This window comes from Talpa occidentalis, unplaced genomic scaffold, assembly GCF_014898055.3.
Source record: "Talpa occidentalis isolate TD23 unplaced genomic scaffold, MPIMG_talOcc4v2.1 talOcc4.8, whole genome shotgun sequence".
NCBI classification, from domain to species: Eukaryota; Metazoa; Chordata; class Mammalia; order Eulipotyphla; family Talpidae; genus Talpa; species Talpa occidentalis.
The window spans coordinates 97,686,093-97,702,004 of NW_023605194.1; the positions used below are offsets into that span (position 1 = coordinate 97,686,093).

The 15,912-nt window shown below is 38.8% G+C and overlaps 1 protein-coding gene across 2 annotated transcripts in view; it reads left to right on the forward strand.

Annotated features, from left to right (window-relative positions):
* PPP2R2A (protein phosphatase 2 regulatory subunit Balpha) overlaps window positions 1-15,912 on the forward strand; it is a 71,944-nt gene that overhangs the window by 29,725 nt on the left and 26,307 nt on the right. Inside the window, exon 2 of one of the 2 annotated variants that reach the window (XM_037497365.2) lies at window positions 6,572-6,710. The exons of the other annotated variant lie outside the window; for it this stretch is intronic. Coding sequence (XP_037353262.1) covers window positions 6,695-6,710 — 16 coding nt within the window. The 5' untranslated portion in view covers window positions 6,572-6,694. The remainder of the gene's footprint in view (window positions 1-6,571; window positions 6,711-15,912) is intronic. 2 annotated transcript variants of the gene reach the window in all.

Genomic DNA, 15,912 nt, shown 5'->3' on the forward strand with positions numbered 1-15,912 from the left:
CAATAATAATGGTATAGGGGAAAAATATTAAGTCAAAAATAAGTGTTTTGGGCCTCCCCGGTGGCGCAGCGGTAGAGCGCTGGGTTGCGAACCTGCCCGCGGCCTCTGCGGCGCCGGTTCAATCCCCGGCTGCTCCCCGGCCACCAGAGGAGGGTCCCACATGGCGCGCAGACCTCTCCTGTCGCCCTCTGCTCCCCGCTCTGGCTCTGGTGAATTCTCTCACCCTCCCGCGCTTCTGACTGTACCCAGTGCATGTATAAACAAAACAAACAAACAAGCAAACAAATAAATAAAGAAAAACATGCCTCTATTAAAAAAAAAAAAAAATAAGTGTTTTGAGTTTGTGAGTTAGAATACTCTTGGTATTGTTACTTTCTCCACAGAGCTAGTGCCCAGATCTGGGCATACTTATAAGAGTCTCTTTACAGTTGTGCTCATCCTACTGAGCAACTGTGTGTTTGATTCCTTTTGTTTTAGGTATTATTATTGAAGTGATGTTATGCATAGTAATTTTTGTAATTAGTCATGTCTTAAGCTGAACCTGTTTGATGACATTGCATTTTTTGAAAATCAGCAAAATTTACAAAATATAGTAGACTGTGTCCTGGGAATTGATGGTGTAGATTAAAATATTTTATCCAACAATAGAATTAACTTAAGTAGCTAAGAAAACCAGCAAGCATTTTCTGTCATATTTATGAAAACACAGTCTTTTAAAGAATGTGTTTAGTACTTAAATTAATAACTACTGACTTCTGGTGTAGGAGGATACTCTAAGCCCATGTGTTAAAACAGACAAACACATGAGCTGGCCAACAGCACAATGGAGGAGAGTTCAGTCTCTTTGGAAACCCTGGAAGGGTGCCATAACTAAACCAAAATAATTTTTGGCAGGAAAAGTAAAAATGAGAAACAGAGTAAGGGTAGTGCTTACTGTCTGATGTGGTGTTCATGTATGTGGTTGAGAAACTGGACCTACTGGGACATGAGTAAAGGGAGCTACTTTGAGTAGCCCGAGTTAGAATTGAAGGATGACCCATGGGGCAGTTGCTTGTGATACTTTTATATTTTGAAGTAGGAGTTAAAAACTGACTCAGAGTGATTGTTACCACTGGGAATATGACTAGTGGAGAAGATCTGGCTACTCTTGTTTGCAGGAGAGAGACTAACCATGAAGTTTGAGGTTAAAACTCCCTGTTCCAACATTGTAATCTTTGGTCTGCAGTTCTGCTTCCTGACCAGATATTGATGAACCTGTAAACTGACCAAGGAAACGGGGCAGGTAGCCTCTAAGATAGCCCTTAGTGTTCCTTCTGTCTTGTATAATTCCCTCTCTTTGAGTGTGGCTGAGTGTAGTGACTTGCTTCTTTTATACAACTATGGCAGAAGTGATGGAATAGCACTGGAGGTTTGGTTACAAAAAGGCTTTGGCCTCCTTGTTCTCTCTCTCTTTTTTTTTTTTTAAAGATTTATTTATTTATTTATACAAGAACCGGGGTACAGGCCAGATGCATGGGAAGGTGAGAGGATTCACCAGAGACAGAGCAGGGAACAGAACAGGCAGACTGACGAAATACACTGCTAAGGGGAGCAGCGGACGAGACAGGAGAGGTCTGCCTCGCCATGTGGGACCCTTGCGGGCCAGCCAGGATCATACTGGCGCTGCAGAGGCTGCTGACAGCTTCACAGCGGGGCGCTCAACCACCTGCGCCACCAGGGGAGGCCCACCTCCTTGTTCTTATTTGTTCTGAAGGGGAACCACCTCTTTTTGTGAGCTTCCCTGTGAAGTTCATGTTATAAGGAGCTGTTGTCTCTGGATAACAGTAATGTGCAAGGTCCTGAATGACACAGTGACCTTGTAAGATAGCCTGTGCTAGATGCTTCTAACTAAGCCACATTCAGATTCCTAATTTGTAGAAACTGAGGTAATTTGTTTTAAACTGCTTAAATTTGGGGTAATTAGGCAACAGTTAAAAACTGAACAGGGAGGGCCTCCCCGGTGGCGCAGCGGTTGAGCGCTGGGTTGCGAAGCTGCCCTCACCCTCTGCAGCACCGGTTCGATCCCCGGCTGCTCCCCGGCCACTGGAGGAGGGTCCCACATGGCGCGCAGACCTCTCCTGCCGCCCGCTGCTCCCCTCAGCAGTGTACTTCGGTCCTTCTGCCTGCTCTGCTCCCTGCTCTGGCTCTGGTGAATTCTCTCACCCTCCCGCGCTTCTGACTGTACCCAGTGCATGTATAAACAAAACAAACAAATAAATAAATAAATAAAAGCATGCCTCAAAAAAAAAAAAAAAAAAAAAACTGAACAGGGAAAGAAAGAATGTAAACATTCCCCCCTCCAAAAATTTTTTTTAATTAGGTTCAAAATGTTTTCTTTGAAACAATAAAATTTCCAATATGGCATGAATACAGACTTTTCTCTTTAATGTTGAACACAAAAAGATAGTTCCAGTACTATCAGACTCAGTAGTTTAAAAGATGATAAGGGTGAGTAGGTGACTCTATGAAACATTTATTGCAAGAAATAAGAGAAAGTATTGAAATGTAAAGAATAACTGATTAGTATTCTCAAGGCAACTCTTGAGCACTTGAAGAAAAAGAATCAGAGAGCAGGAAGGAGTGTAAATGAAATTTATGATTTTTTAATTATTGATTTTTTTTGGAGGCAGATAACAGCAGGATTTAGTACTGCTTTTAGAGTCCACAATTTAGAGGGAGAAATAAGATAAAAATGTGAGAAACACAAAGAATATAATCAGTGTATCATGAATAAGTGAGAGGTCAGAACAGATAAAAAAGGTAAGTCAAAAGTAGTAAAAACTTCCCTGAGAGAACAGAACAAAAGGGTTCAGAGAACCTTGCTAAAATTTATTGAGCATTTATGAAGTACCACGTATTTGGCAGGTTAAAACTCATTTAAAATTCTCTATTAACTGTCACATGGGTAGGACCTGTTAATTATTTTCTTACAAATAACTAAAGTGATACCAAGCAAAATAATGTAATCCAGGCCTAGGACTAGCCTGGTGGGTTTTTTAATTTTACGATATAGAAACATAGTACGGGTTTCCGAAGGAACGGGTAGGTACTGCATTTGTCTTATGTAGGCTTGAACCATGCTGCCTAGCTAGTGGTAGCCACTCACCATCTGTGACTATTTTACATTTAAAAGTTAAACTAAAATAAATTTCCCCAGACACACTGCTCATACTCCAAGTTCTCAGTGAAAAACTGCAAGTTGTTAGTGGCTACCATGTTGTATGGCACAGAAGAGAACATTTTTATTACCACAGAAGGTTTTGATGGGCCATGATGTGCTAAAAATTAGTGGACTCGAATTGAGAAAATTATTAAAACCCAAGAATCCTAAATTGGTGAAACTATCCTTTATGTGAGATAGGGTAACAAAATGCATTTTTCCAGTTTGCAGTGACTTAAAGTATGTCATTCATATGTTTTTCCTGAAAAAATGTTACTGTCAGTTGAGAAGTTAGCAACTGAGAAGCATGATGAATCAGCTTTGTTTAACCCTCTGTTTCCCAGAATAACCCAAGACAGTACTAAATGTAAATCTTCATTGATGGCAGATATTAAGAGGATGCTTTTATCAGCCAGCTTTCAGACTGTCTACTTTGATTTCAGCATAGATAGTTCAACTCCACAGGTATTTTGCCGTCTGATAATTGTAAAATAAAGCCACAGAAAACCGCTTTTACTTAAGGACAAGAATCCACTGAAACAACTTTTGTCAGTATCACCCAAAAATACCTTCATGTCGACAAATCCAGATTTAAGTCTCAACCTCTCTTTACTTGATCTCTTATGCTTTTTATACAGTTAATTTAGAAGCACTGTCTTTGCCTGGCTTCCAGAGATCTTCCTACCTCACCAGCAGTTTCTGCATAGTGTGTCCTGTTGGTCCCTCCTCTTTCATGCTAAATATGGGAGGACTCAAGGGTTTGTCCTCAGAGCAGATCTTGATTATCTTTACCACATTTAGTCTTTAAATGACTTGTATTTGGTAAGGATACCCTAATTTTTATCTCCTCTTCCTTTCCTAAATTCATGACAAATAAATCTATCTAGCTGCCTGTGACATTCCTATTTGCATGTCTGATCAAAATGGACACCAAAGATATGAAACTGGGATTTTCTTACCCTAAACCTGTTCTCTCCTAGTGTGTTCTCCCTAGTAAGTGGTACTGCCTTTTCACCCCTGGGTTTGGTTCTGAAACCTCAGAATCATCCCTCAGCATTTTTAACTATCGAAAGTGAAGCATACAAAGATCAAGTAAAGTGAAGGTTCTGGTAGTACCACTTTCTGAATGCATTCGAAATCCATCCATTTATCAAGGGCTACACCCGAGTTCAGACTGTCATTTTATGCTTAAGTTACTGTAATTAACTTAAAAACCATTCTTCTCTCTTCCAATCTGCACTATAGTCATATGAGTCACTTTAAAACACAAATTAGAAGCTCTCCAATAATTAACCACACAGCAGATCCATAGTCTTTCTACTACCATGGCCTACAAGGCATAGATGGTCTAGCTTCTGCTATATGTGCTATCTCCTCTACCATCTTATTGTGCCTAATTTATCTTAGAACAGTAATTTCTACATAGGCCCTTGGTTTGAAATACATACCTTACAAGTTTGGATGATGAATCCCCTGTATTCATTTTGGTTTCTGCCTAAGTTACCTCAGAGACTTTTTGTCTGACAACCCTACCTAAAATAATCCCACCCTCTGGCCCCCAATTGCTTTCTATTCTCTCATTGGTCTTTATATATTTTTAGCACTGTCTGATACATTTCATATTTATTAATCATTTGCTTATAATACATGCCCCACACTAGAATATAAAAATCTATGAGTAAAGTCATTTTTTTCCTTTGTCTTATTTACTTGTGTATCCCTAGTACTTAGAAGCACTAGTATGACCCTAGAGTGCCGGGCAAGTAGTGTCCAGTAAGCTGTTGAAGGAATGACTCTTAAAACAATAAAAATGCCCACAATTTATAAAAAATAAAACCAGTTTTCAGAATTAGAGTTTTAGTTCAAGTAAAGAAAACCTTTAATGTTTAATTTTCCTCTTCAGTGAGATTAATGAGAGAAATTGCGTCTTTGAAAATGGAATCACTTGACAGTAATTTCAAATATTTGAAAAACATGACTACAGTTTTAAAAGCATAGTGGAGACAATTATAGTGTAAAAACAATTGAAAACAAGGTCAGAAAGTTATCATCTTGAAGAAACTAACCCACCATAACCGAGGAAAAATGAGCAAAAGGGAATCTTCTGGCCTAAATTTCTTTTTTGGTAATAGTATGTGATATATTTCTTTTGGTTAAGAGTTTTGGTGAAATCATTCATGACATAATCTTTTGGATTATTCAGCCAGTGGATCTTAACTTTTTTCTTTAACATGGAACTGTTTCTGCCATTTAGATGCTTTTAAATAATACTTAATGTAGGGTAAATATCTATTAATGGTATTAAGTATGTTCAGCCAGTATAAGAACCTCCACATTTTTTCTTTTCATCTTTCTCGTTACACTTTACCCCAGCTATCAAGTCTTGGTTTATATTCTTCATAAATGCACTTTAAATTATGTGCCCCGTCACATCTTTTGCCTTTATACTTTAATTTCTTCATTTGTTAAATGAATATATTAATAAAACCAACTTTATAGGTTCGTTGAGAGAATTAAATACCTAACATACTGAAAAAACATTTTAAATGTTGGCCACTTTATATCGTCACTGTACTAAACTGACTCAGAGCACTACCATTGCGCATCAGGATTTCTGGAGCAACTCCAGTTTGATCCCCAGGCTTCCTTCTTTTGGGTTGTCGGAAAAGTCATGGCGTATTTTTTCTCTGTTTTCCAAAAAATACATCATGACTTTTCCGACAACCGCAGTATTGCCCTTCCGCTTCCAGTCCTCTTTACTTCAGCCTGAGTAGTAATGTAAAGCGCACACCTATTTGGATCACTTGCATTTAAAATTCCCCAGTGGTTCTCTTTTGCCACTGGAATAAGTCTTAAAATTTTGCATAACATTAAAGATGTCTAGTCTAAATACTCTGCCCATTTGTGCCCGGTTTGTGGGTGAACAGGAGGGATCCTATTGGAAAACCAATTTTTTGGGTGTGACTCCAAGGCAAATAGACAGTGAGGTGCCTTCTGGCTATTATATAGCCATAATAACCTCCGTTGATAAAGATTTTAAGTAGATGTTTTAAGCAGATACCTGTTCTGATAAGGCATGCATAATAGATGCAGGAACTTTGTGCAGTGCTAATTTCTTGAGTAATTTCTATGAGAAACTACTGGTACTCAGCTAAGGCAAGTGAATGAGATAGTTTGCTTTGAGGAATTTATTATGAGCCAGTTTAAAGTTGGTGAACATCTAATGAGGATGGCAACTTTAGGTTTAGAATGGTTAAATTAGGACTCTTCTAACATTGTAAATAACATTAATACACCAAGGCTTATTTGTTAAGATCACACCTATAGACAAAATGTATTAGCAACTGTTTATCTTTCTCTTCTTTGTTGCAGGAGGGTATGGTTCCATTCCATTTTATCCAAACATGATATCAGATTATCCAGGAACAAGTTAAAAAGAAGGGAGACTGGTTCCAGAACACATCTCTGGAAATTACCCTATGGACCCTGACTCTCATGGCAACATTACAATGTAGGTTCTATATGAGCATCAACAGCCAGTGGTCTTTGTTTAGCTAATCACATAACATATTCCTATTTACTGAGTCAGAGGTTGAGAAAGAGTTTTATAAAGATTGTTAGCACTTTGTTGTTGAAAATCAAGGTGTATGGAGGTGATGTTTTGGCCAAGAGAAACAGGAATACAGAGTCCTGTCCTTGACCAGTTGTGCTTCAGCCTGACGCCTCTCAAGTGTATGTGCAAAGAAGCAGCAAAATAAGGTGGCTGTCATTCTCTGTTACTAGTTTGGGCTTTAAAACCCAGACTCTAGGGAGCTAAGTTGAACCATTTGGAGACCTTCATTACTTAGACTAGATTGACCTCAGTATCCTGGAAACAAGGTTAAATGCTTGTTTCTACTTCGTGCATCAAAGCCCAAGTCCCCAGCCAACATGTACTGCTTAGCAATGTGCCTACCACTTGTCTCACACAAGGCTCATTTCTTTGCATTTACTCTTTAAAGCATCTCTATGCGATGTGGGTATTTAAAGATGAGGAAAGTTAGTTTTTAAGAGTTTTAGGAAGTTGAGTTGAGGAACTAACTCAGGGTCATACAGACAAGAGGAGTGGGAATTTGACTGTCTGACCTCTAGGCATGTTCTGCACATGTCCCCTATTGGTGCCAGGTATGTCCTCAAGAATGTATTAGAGATTTACTAAGGTAATGCTCCCCCAGTCTGGTGTGTGGGAGGTGGTGGGGGGTGGTGTGCCTGAGAAGGGACTTAGCTATCTGAGTTCCTGGGCAGATAGAGCAGCCTGTCCTTCATACTCTGCTGTGCCATACAAATAATGTATTTTGTGTATACCCTAACATGAAAAAGGTAGAGATGCACTGCTCTACTGTACTGAAGGTAACAGCTCAGCAGGAGGGAGCATTTGCCCCCAGTACCTACAGCACCCTCCCTTCACCCTTTCAGGCTACAGTTAATTTGCTAAGTGGGAAAGAGAATGTTTGAAGTCAGAGTCCCAAGGAAAGAGAGAGAGGAAGAAATGAGGAGCAGGTGAGTAGGTTAATTCTTATTTCTTTTAAGGAGCAGGAATTTACACTAGGATGGCCTGCACGTAATTTGCTCTTTAGGGTGTAATCATGGAATGTTCTTAAATCCTGAACATACCTACCAGCATTTGTGGGAGGTGTGTCCTGACCTTTGGGGGAAAAAAATAACAAGAACTTTGAGCTCCCTCTAGAGGTCACAGTGATAAAAGAGCATCATAGTGGTCTGTTGGGAAATAACTACTGTACCTAAAGCTATTACATAACCTTTAGCAAGAAACTGGCATTTTATAGACATATTAATATCTTTTATTGGGGCGTAATTAGTTACTTTTGAGAAGAAATTTGAGCTAATCATATTCTAATTAGGTGTGTGGGGCCAGTTCTAAAATTCTGTGTTAGCCATATAGGGAATGTTGAGAATGAAGCATGTGTCCAAACAAAATAACATGTTTCTAAAGGGGAGCTCTGAGTGTTGAAACAAACCAAATAAAAATGAGAATTAATTATTTTGCTTTTACACACCAGAATGTTTTGGTTAGACCCTTGAATTGAACAGAGACAGAGGTAGTGATCTTTAGACCTGCTGCCTTCTTCCTTGCCTCACCAGCAAACTATGAGTACCAGAAGGTTGTCATGATGAAATCCAAGTTATAGGCCTGTGCTAAAATCTCCAAGGAAGTTAAAACACAGATTCGCTTTGGTTTGGTTTGGTTTGGTTTCACTTCTAGAACCTCAGCTGACCAAATGAGAAATGTTTTCTAGAACAGAAAGTCGTGGTTGGAAACTCTAAGGATAAGACTTCGTAACGCTGCTACTCTACACTAATTATTTCTTTTGTTCTTATTAATGTATTTATACTTCAGAACTCAGAGTTCATGTATTCAAACTTTGTAACTATACAACAAAAGTATTAGAAGTAATGTTTAGCTTTGTGGTAATAGTAAGAATATATGAAAGTTAAATATTTTTTGAAAAGTTCCATCAATGCTCAAAAAAGGGGGGGGGCAGCAAGGGAGGCTGCTGCCCACCTGTAACTATGCGGGTGTCTCTTTTTCCCTTTCTCCTTTTTCTAGTAAACCTGTTCTTTTTAAATGTTTTTAAGAAAAGGAGGGGGCAAGGGAACATGTCAAAAGGACCCAGTAACCAACCTGAAACACCTCTCTGTTGTGACCTAATTTGAAACAGTTTCAACTACATAGTAAGTTATATAGCTAGATTCTCGCCCAAAAGTATGGCGTGATATCCATGAGTTCATACTGAAAATGACTTAGTAAATAAATGGGGAAGAAAAGATAAATTTCCTATATACAAGAATCCCAAATGATTTATGTAAATATGCCCCTTTCAAAGATGTATACTTTAACTCCTATCGTCTGTTGACTGTGGACTATAGTGACTTTCTTCTAGAGTACTTTATGTAAAGTGTGTATATGACTTTATGGTGGAGAAACCTGACAAACAGTACTTTGGCCTGATAATCTAGATGATAATAAGTCATGTTGATAGGATGTACTCTTTATGTAAGAATGGCTCAGTCTGGGCCTCCCCTGGTGGCGCAGCGGTTGAGCGCTGGGTTGCGAGGCTGCCCGCAGCGTCAGTTCGATATCCGGCCACCAGCGAGGGTCCCACAAAAAAAAGAATGGCTCAGTCCTCTGTAGTTTTCCTGCCAGTAATCATAATTGCAGTGTGACCATGAGAAAAACACTACAGTCCAAATTGAGGGGACACAGTAAAGGTACCTTATTAGTGCTCTTCAGAACTGTCAAGGTCATCAAAAACAAGAAACTGTCATGGAGCAGAGGAAGCCAAGGAAATGTGATGCCTAAATGTACTGTGATATACTGCATAGATCTTGGAACTGAAAAAGGAGTTTAGTTAATAAAAGGTAGGTAGAGTTAACACAGCTTTTTGCAGATGTGTTATCCTTTCCAGTGTTCCAGTGTTGGGTCCTGAGTTGGGACAAATATACCATAGTACATTTGGTATGTACTGTGTAGGCAATAGGAGAAATAGGTGTCTATGTACACACATATGCATATATACACACATACATAGCTTTCATTCTGTGATGTTTGAAAAGCAGGAAATTTTTATATGCATTATCCCTTACAGCTAAGTGATTTTTTTGTATAAAAGTAAGAAAGATCCCCTCTCCTAGAGTGATGATAGGTGACACAAGAATCTCCAGTCCTGTGGCTTTCTGTGCTGTAGCAGTGGTGGGAGCTGAGTAGAGCAGAAAGTATCCTGCTTCATTATCTCAGTTCTGTGCTGATATCCCCATTTATTGGATGCAAATTATGGAAAGTAACTTTCATTAAATCACTATTGTTGATAAGTTTTGTTCAACAATAGCCAGGAGACAGTTGGGGCCTGTTTTTGTCAGAGTGAGATCTCCAGCACAGATTCATAGTTATAGATAGACACGTGCTGCTTTTGTAGATGTGTTGGCCTTTCAGGCCTTTAATTTTCCATTTTAGGAGTTTCCTAATGAAAGCATACTTTGTCCAACCATTATTCTGTTTTCTTCCTCCCCTAGATGTGTTTAGTTTATTTAAGTCTGAATACCTGTTGTATATACTTTGTAAACTGTAAATCCTCTGAAGAGATCATTTATTACGTTTCTTTGCAGATGAGATATTTGAAGTTCATGCAATTGATTAACTGATGGTCAAATTGTTACTTAGTAGCAGAACTTAGATTATATCCCTCTTGCCTGATGATGATTAATGAAGAGTCAAAACTTGTAGGGATAAATGAGTATAAGGGGAGGAAGATGCTCTAACACTTTAAACAACTTAAGTACGTTAGTGGTATCTTCATACATTAAAAAATTGGGGGTGGTGTTATTTCAGGAGGACAACTTCTGAAATGGACATAAGTTCAGGGGAATGGGTGCTTTCTAGCTTTTGAAATAAGTTATGAGAGAGTTCTCCAAAGCAGTAGTATATACTTTTATCTACAGTGTAGGCAACTATCAGTCCTTTGAACAATATTTATTGATTTTTCCTCTAGTGTACCAGAAAATTTATGTTTTTGAGTTGGATAATTCCTTATATTTTACCGGTATTCTTTTGCTGTGAATTGTCTCTACGTTGCATGAACTGTTTTTAAAATACAAGTATTTTTCCTAGTTTCCGTGTCTTTATAGTGTAAAAATCACTTTTTAAAAAAATTAAATCTGCAGATGTTATCCTGGTGTATTTCTGCCTCTCCAGCACCTGAGATGATGAAATTCTTCCCCCCTCTCCCACCATGGGCCACATATAGAGTGCTAAAGGAATAGGGAGAAAAGAGAGGAGGTATTAAGTGGAGCAATCATTTTATGGAGGGGATGTCGAAGGAAGATTAAATGGCAGCCTGTACTTAAAAAATCTCATGATAGAGGAGGGATTGGGGTCAGAATGGGGGGGTTGCAATTGTATGGGGACTATAAAAATAAAATTTATTATTAAAAAAATAAAAAATAAATAAAAGAAAAGTGAATTTGGAAAAAAAATCCAACTCAAAAAAAAAAATAACATGGATTAATGGGTGGGTGGTGGGATGGATATGTGTAAAAACACCTGTGCTATAGAGTTCTGGCAAATCTATCTGGTGAATTCATTAAATTTTACTCTTTGATACTTATCATAAAAATTTTAAATAATCATGTAATTATGTATTCATGTAAATAAACATGTGATTCATGTATTTATTTAAAAAAATCTCATGATAGTCCTTTAGAGGATCTTTGAATTCATATTCAGTAAAATTTATATATCCTTTTTAGCCTAAAATTTTTTTTCAAACTTTGCAGAAAGCTTACTGTCATATAGCCACTACCATGGCCATATATAAAGAAATTCCATAACCCCAAAACTTCCATATCCCTTTGTAATCAATACCTGTCCCACCCTTGACCTCAAACAACCACTGATCTGTCCCTCTAGTGTGCCTTTTCCAGAATATCAAATACATGAGATCGCATAGTTTGTAATCTTTTAAATGCATTTTAAGTTTTATCCATGCTATTGCTTCAATCAGCAGTTTGTTTTTGTCTCTAGAGGCATTTTATTGTATGTATATACCACATTTTTTTAAATTCATTCCCATTAAGGAGCTTTTCTGTTGTGTCTAGTTTTTGGTGATAACAAATTAATTTGCATTTGTATTCAGATTTTTGTGTGAACATAAATTTTTCTTGCGCTTGGGTAAATATCTAGTAATGTGATTGTTGTGTTGCATGGTGTTTGTTTAAACTTCATAAGAAACGGTGGACTTTGTTCCTTGCCTCCCCCCCCCCCCCCCGTGGGTGTGCTGTATCGCTTTCCCACCAGCCACCTAAATGTGGGAATGTTGATTGATACCAGCATGAGGCATTATTAATTAAAAAAGAAAATTTGTTCATTTGAGTGGTATGCAGTGGTATGTCATAACTTACTTTACCTTGTGAATATTGACCCATTGTCAAAGTTTCCTCTTACTGATAATGCTAATGGCTACCACAAACTCCGATGTAAGCTCTGTTAACTGTAAGTCCATAATGCTGTTTTATTTTGTTATATAAATAGACTCAAACATGCTTTTGTAACCTTCTTACACTCTGTGATATACAGTATACAGTATCCTTTCTCAGTACAGTGAAGCTGTTATTTTTGTATTGAACATGTGCGAGTATACTTGGATAACCTTGGAAGAATATTTTCAAAAATAACCATAGTAGTTTCTCCTAGAAGTAGGGTTAAGAGTAAAGATCATGGGGCCTCCCCGGTGGCGCAGCGGTTGAGCGCTGGGTTGCGAGGCTGCCCACGGCCTCTGCGGCGCGGGTTCGATCCCCGGCTGCTCCCCGGCCACCGAAGGAGGGTCCCACATGGCGCGCGGACCTCTCCTGCCACCCGCTGCTCCCCTCAGCGGTGTGCTTCGGTCCTTCTGCCTGCTCTGCTCCCTGCTCTGGCTCTGGTGAATTCTTTCACCCTCCCGCGCCTCTGACTGTACCCAGTGCATGTATAAACAAAACAAACGAACAAATAAATAAATAAAACATGCCTCTATTAAAAAAATAAAAATACTTAAAAAAAAAAGAGTAAAGATCATTTTTGTTAATACAGAGTACCTTATTTGTAAGACCTAAAAAAAAAATAATTATAATCCTACTACTAAAATAATCTTACAGAAATAATAATGTGTATATAAATGCATCTGATTCCTATTGCAAAATGGATCAATTTGCTAAGAGTAATCAGTTATTACCCATGGTTCTCTCTTGCTGGTGAAATTTCAGGATTTTTTATTTCAATCTTTATAAGTTGGTTAGTTTAATGTGGTGATAATGGCATCATTTTTCACACACACACACAAAAACAAAAGTGCTATCTTATGTATTTATATAGTTAGGTTCCTGTAAATCTTTTTTTTTTTTAATATTTATTTATTTGTTTATACAAGCATTGGGTACAGTCAGAGGTGCGAGAGGGTGAGAGAATTCACCAGAGCCAGAGTGGGGAGCAGAACAGGCAGACCAACGAAGTACACTGCTGAGGGGAGCAGCGGGCGGCAGGAGAGGTCTGTGCACCATGTGGGATCCTCGCCTAGGGACCTGGGATTGAACCAGCACTGCAGAGGCTGTGGGCAGCTTCGCAGCCCAACGCTTAACCGCTTTGCCACCAGGGAGGCCCGAGGCCCCCTGTAAATCTTTTTAAAGTACTTTTATTGCAGTACTGATTTTTATCTTTGCTCTTAGAGTTTAAGATTACCAAGTGGTTGATTAGAACCAGTGGTTGTTAATCTTTACCTACTTTTGTTGTAGTTAGAGAATGTGGTCTTTAAATTAGAATTCTTCAAGGGATTTTGTGGTGGGTCAAATGAATGAGTTAAAACATTGCACCAGGCCTCCCCTGGTGGCACAGGCAGTTGAGCACAGAGCTGTGAAGCTGTCCTCAGCCTCTGTAGCGCGGGTTCGATCCCAGCTGGCCAGTGAGATGCCCACAGGCGCGGCAGACCTCTCCTGTCATGCCTGCTGCTCCCCTTGGTAGTGTATTTCAGTCAGTCTGTGTATTCTATTCCCCGCTTTGTCTCTGGTGAATCCTCTCACCCTCCCGCATATCTGGCCTGTACCCCGGTTGTTGTATGCATGAGTAAATAAAACTTTAAAAAAAAAAAAACAACATTGCATAGCTCTTTGAAAGAAGCATTTTAAATATTGGTATGACATTCTGTGTGTGTGTGTGTGTGTGCGCGCGCATGCGAATTATATATTTGTAGTATCTATAGCATGCACCTCTTCTTTGCACCCCCCATTTGCAATTTATCAGATAAGCAGATGGATGTCAGTCTTTTGTTAACTCTTATATTCCTAATAACCCTGAAATATATAAAGTAAAAATCTTTCTTTAGGCATAAAGATTTATGACTGTAAAATCTTTACCATATCTTTTATTAATATATACTTATTATAAACTTTATACTATTGGATTCTTTTTCTTTTTTTAAAGATTTATTTACACAAGAACTGGGTTACAGGCCAGATGCGCGGGAGGGTGAGTGAATTCACCAGAGACAGAGTGGGGAACAGAACAGGTAGATTGATGAAATACGCTGCTGAGGGGAGCAGTGAGCGAGGCAGGAGAGGTCTGCTCGCCGTGTGGGTTGCTCCGAGGCCAGCGGGGATGGAACCGGCACTGCAGAGGCTGCGGACAGCTTCTACAGCGCTGCGCTCAACCGCCTGCGCCACCAGGGAGGCCCATGGATTCTTTTTCAAGTCAATTTTGCCAGTGATTGGGGGCATTAGTGACATTTATGTGGCACAGGCCAGTTGTGTTAACTATTTGGCAGTTTGCGGGATAATCTTGAACAAGAAAAAATTGTTCCAGAATTTACATGAGACTTAAAATATTCTACCAAGGGTTCATAGAGCTGAGAAAAAGCTTCTTTATTTTCTATGCCTAAAACCCAATTCTGCTTTATTTATTTATTTTTATTTATTTTTTTTAAAGATTTATTTTTCATGCATACAAGCATACAAGAGCTGAGATACAGGCCAGAGGTGCGGGGGGTGAGAGGATTCATCAGAGACAGAGTGGGGAACAGAACAGGCAGATCGACTGAAGTACACAGCAGGCGAGTCAGGAGTGGTCTGCTGTGCTGTGTGGGTTGCTCCCTGGCTGCCCGGGGATTGAACTTGTGCTGCAGAGGCTGCGGACAGCTTCATAGGTTGTTTCTTAACCCCTTGTGCCACCAGGGAGGCCCTCTGCTTTATTTATAAAGTATTTTCTTGCTCGGGTTTATCTTGTGTTTTGAAGTTTACTGTGTGTGAATCAGGGGAAGACTGCTTTGAAATATTGGAATTTTACAAAGAATTCTTGATTCTACAAAATCACATCACCAGTGCAAGGCAGTTAATGGGGTTTTGGAATTGACATTAGTTTATACCTGTATGAATTTGCATTTACAACTCATTCCTTTGTGGTGATTATTCTACACCTAGTAGAGTTGTCATGCATTTACATACTGGTCATGTTTTCAGTATTTCCCAACTGTTTCCCCTTGGATTTCAGTAATACATAGGTTAGAACACTTGATAGAATCCTATATGTCAGGTCTTTGTTCTTTTTTCTTCCTCTGCTGCTTTTTGTTTTGCTTCTGTTGCTAAGTTTTTTTTATCTGTTTTACTGTAGTGGCTAATCTGTTCATCCCATTAGTATATACTTCATTTCAGATAATGTATTTTTCATATTTAGGTGTTCCTTTTATTTGTCTTTTTCCATCACATTCATGATTTATTCTACATTCTGGAGCCTATAGAGCGTATTTACAATAGCTGTTTTAAGGACTTTTGTCTCCTAGAAGCTCAACTCATTAATTTTTGTAATTTCTAGTTCTCTCTGTGTTTTGTCGGTTTGTTTTTCTTCCCATCATATTTTCATGTTTTATATTCCTGGTGATTTTTAGATTGCATAGACATTGTGAATTTACATTGTTGAGTGGTAGATTTTGTTCTACCACGTAGTAATGTTACTTCGGATCATTTTGATCCTTTCAGAGTTACTTTTATGCTTTATTAGGGCAAATCCAGGTTTTAATGCTTATTTGGTCCCACTTAGTTAAACACTTCTGAAGACTCCTCCTTCCCCCCAGTGCCTCATTAATTTTTAAGTTACTCTGGCTGAGGGAGCCCTATTTTGAACCCTGATAAACTTTCTG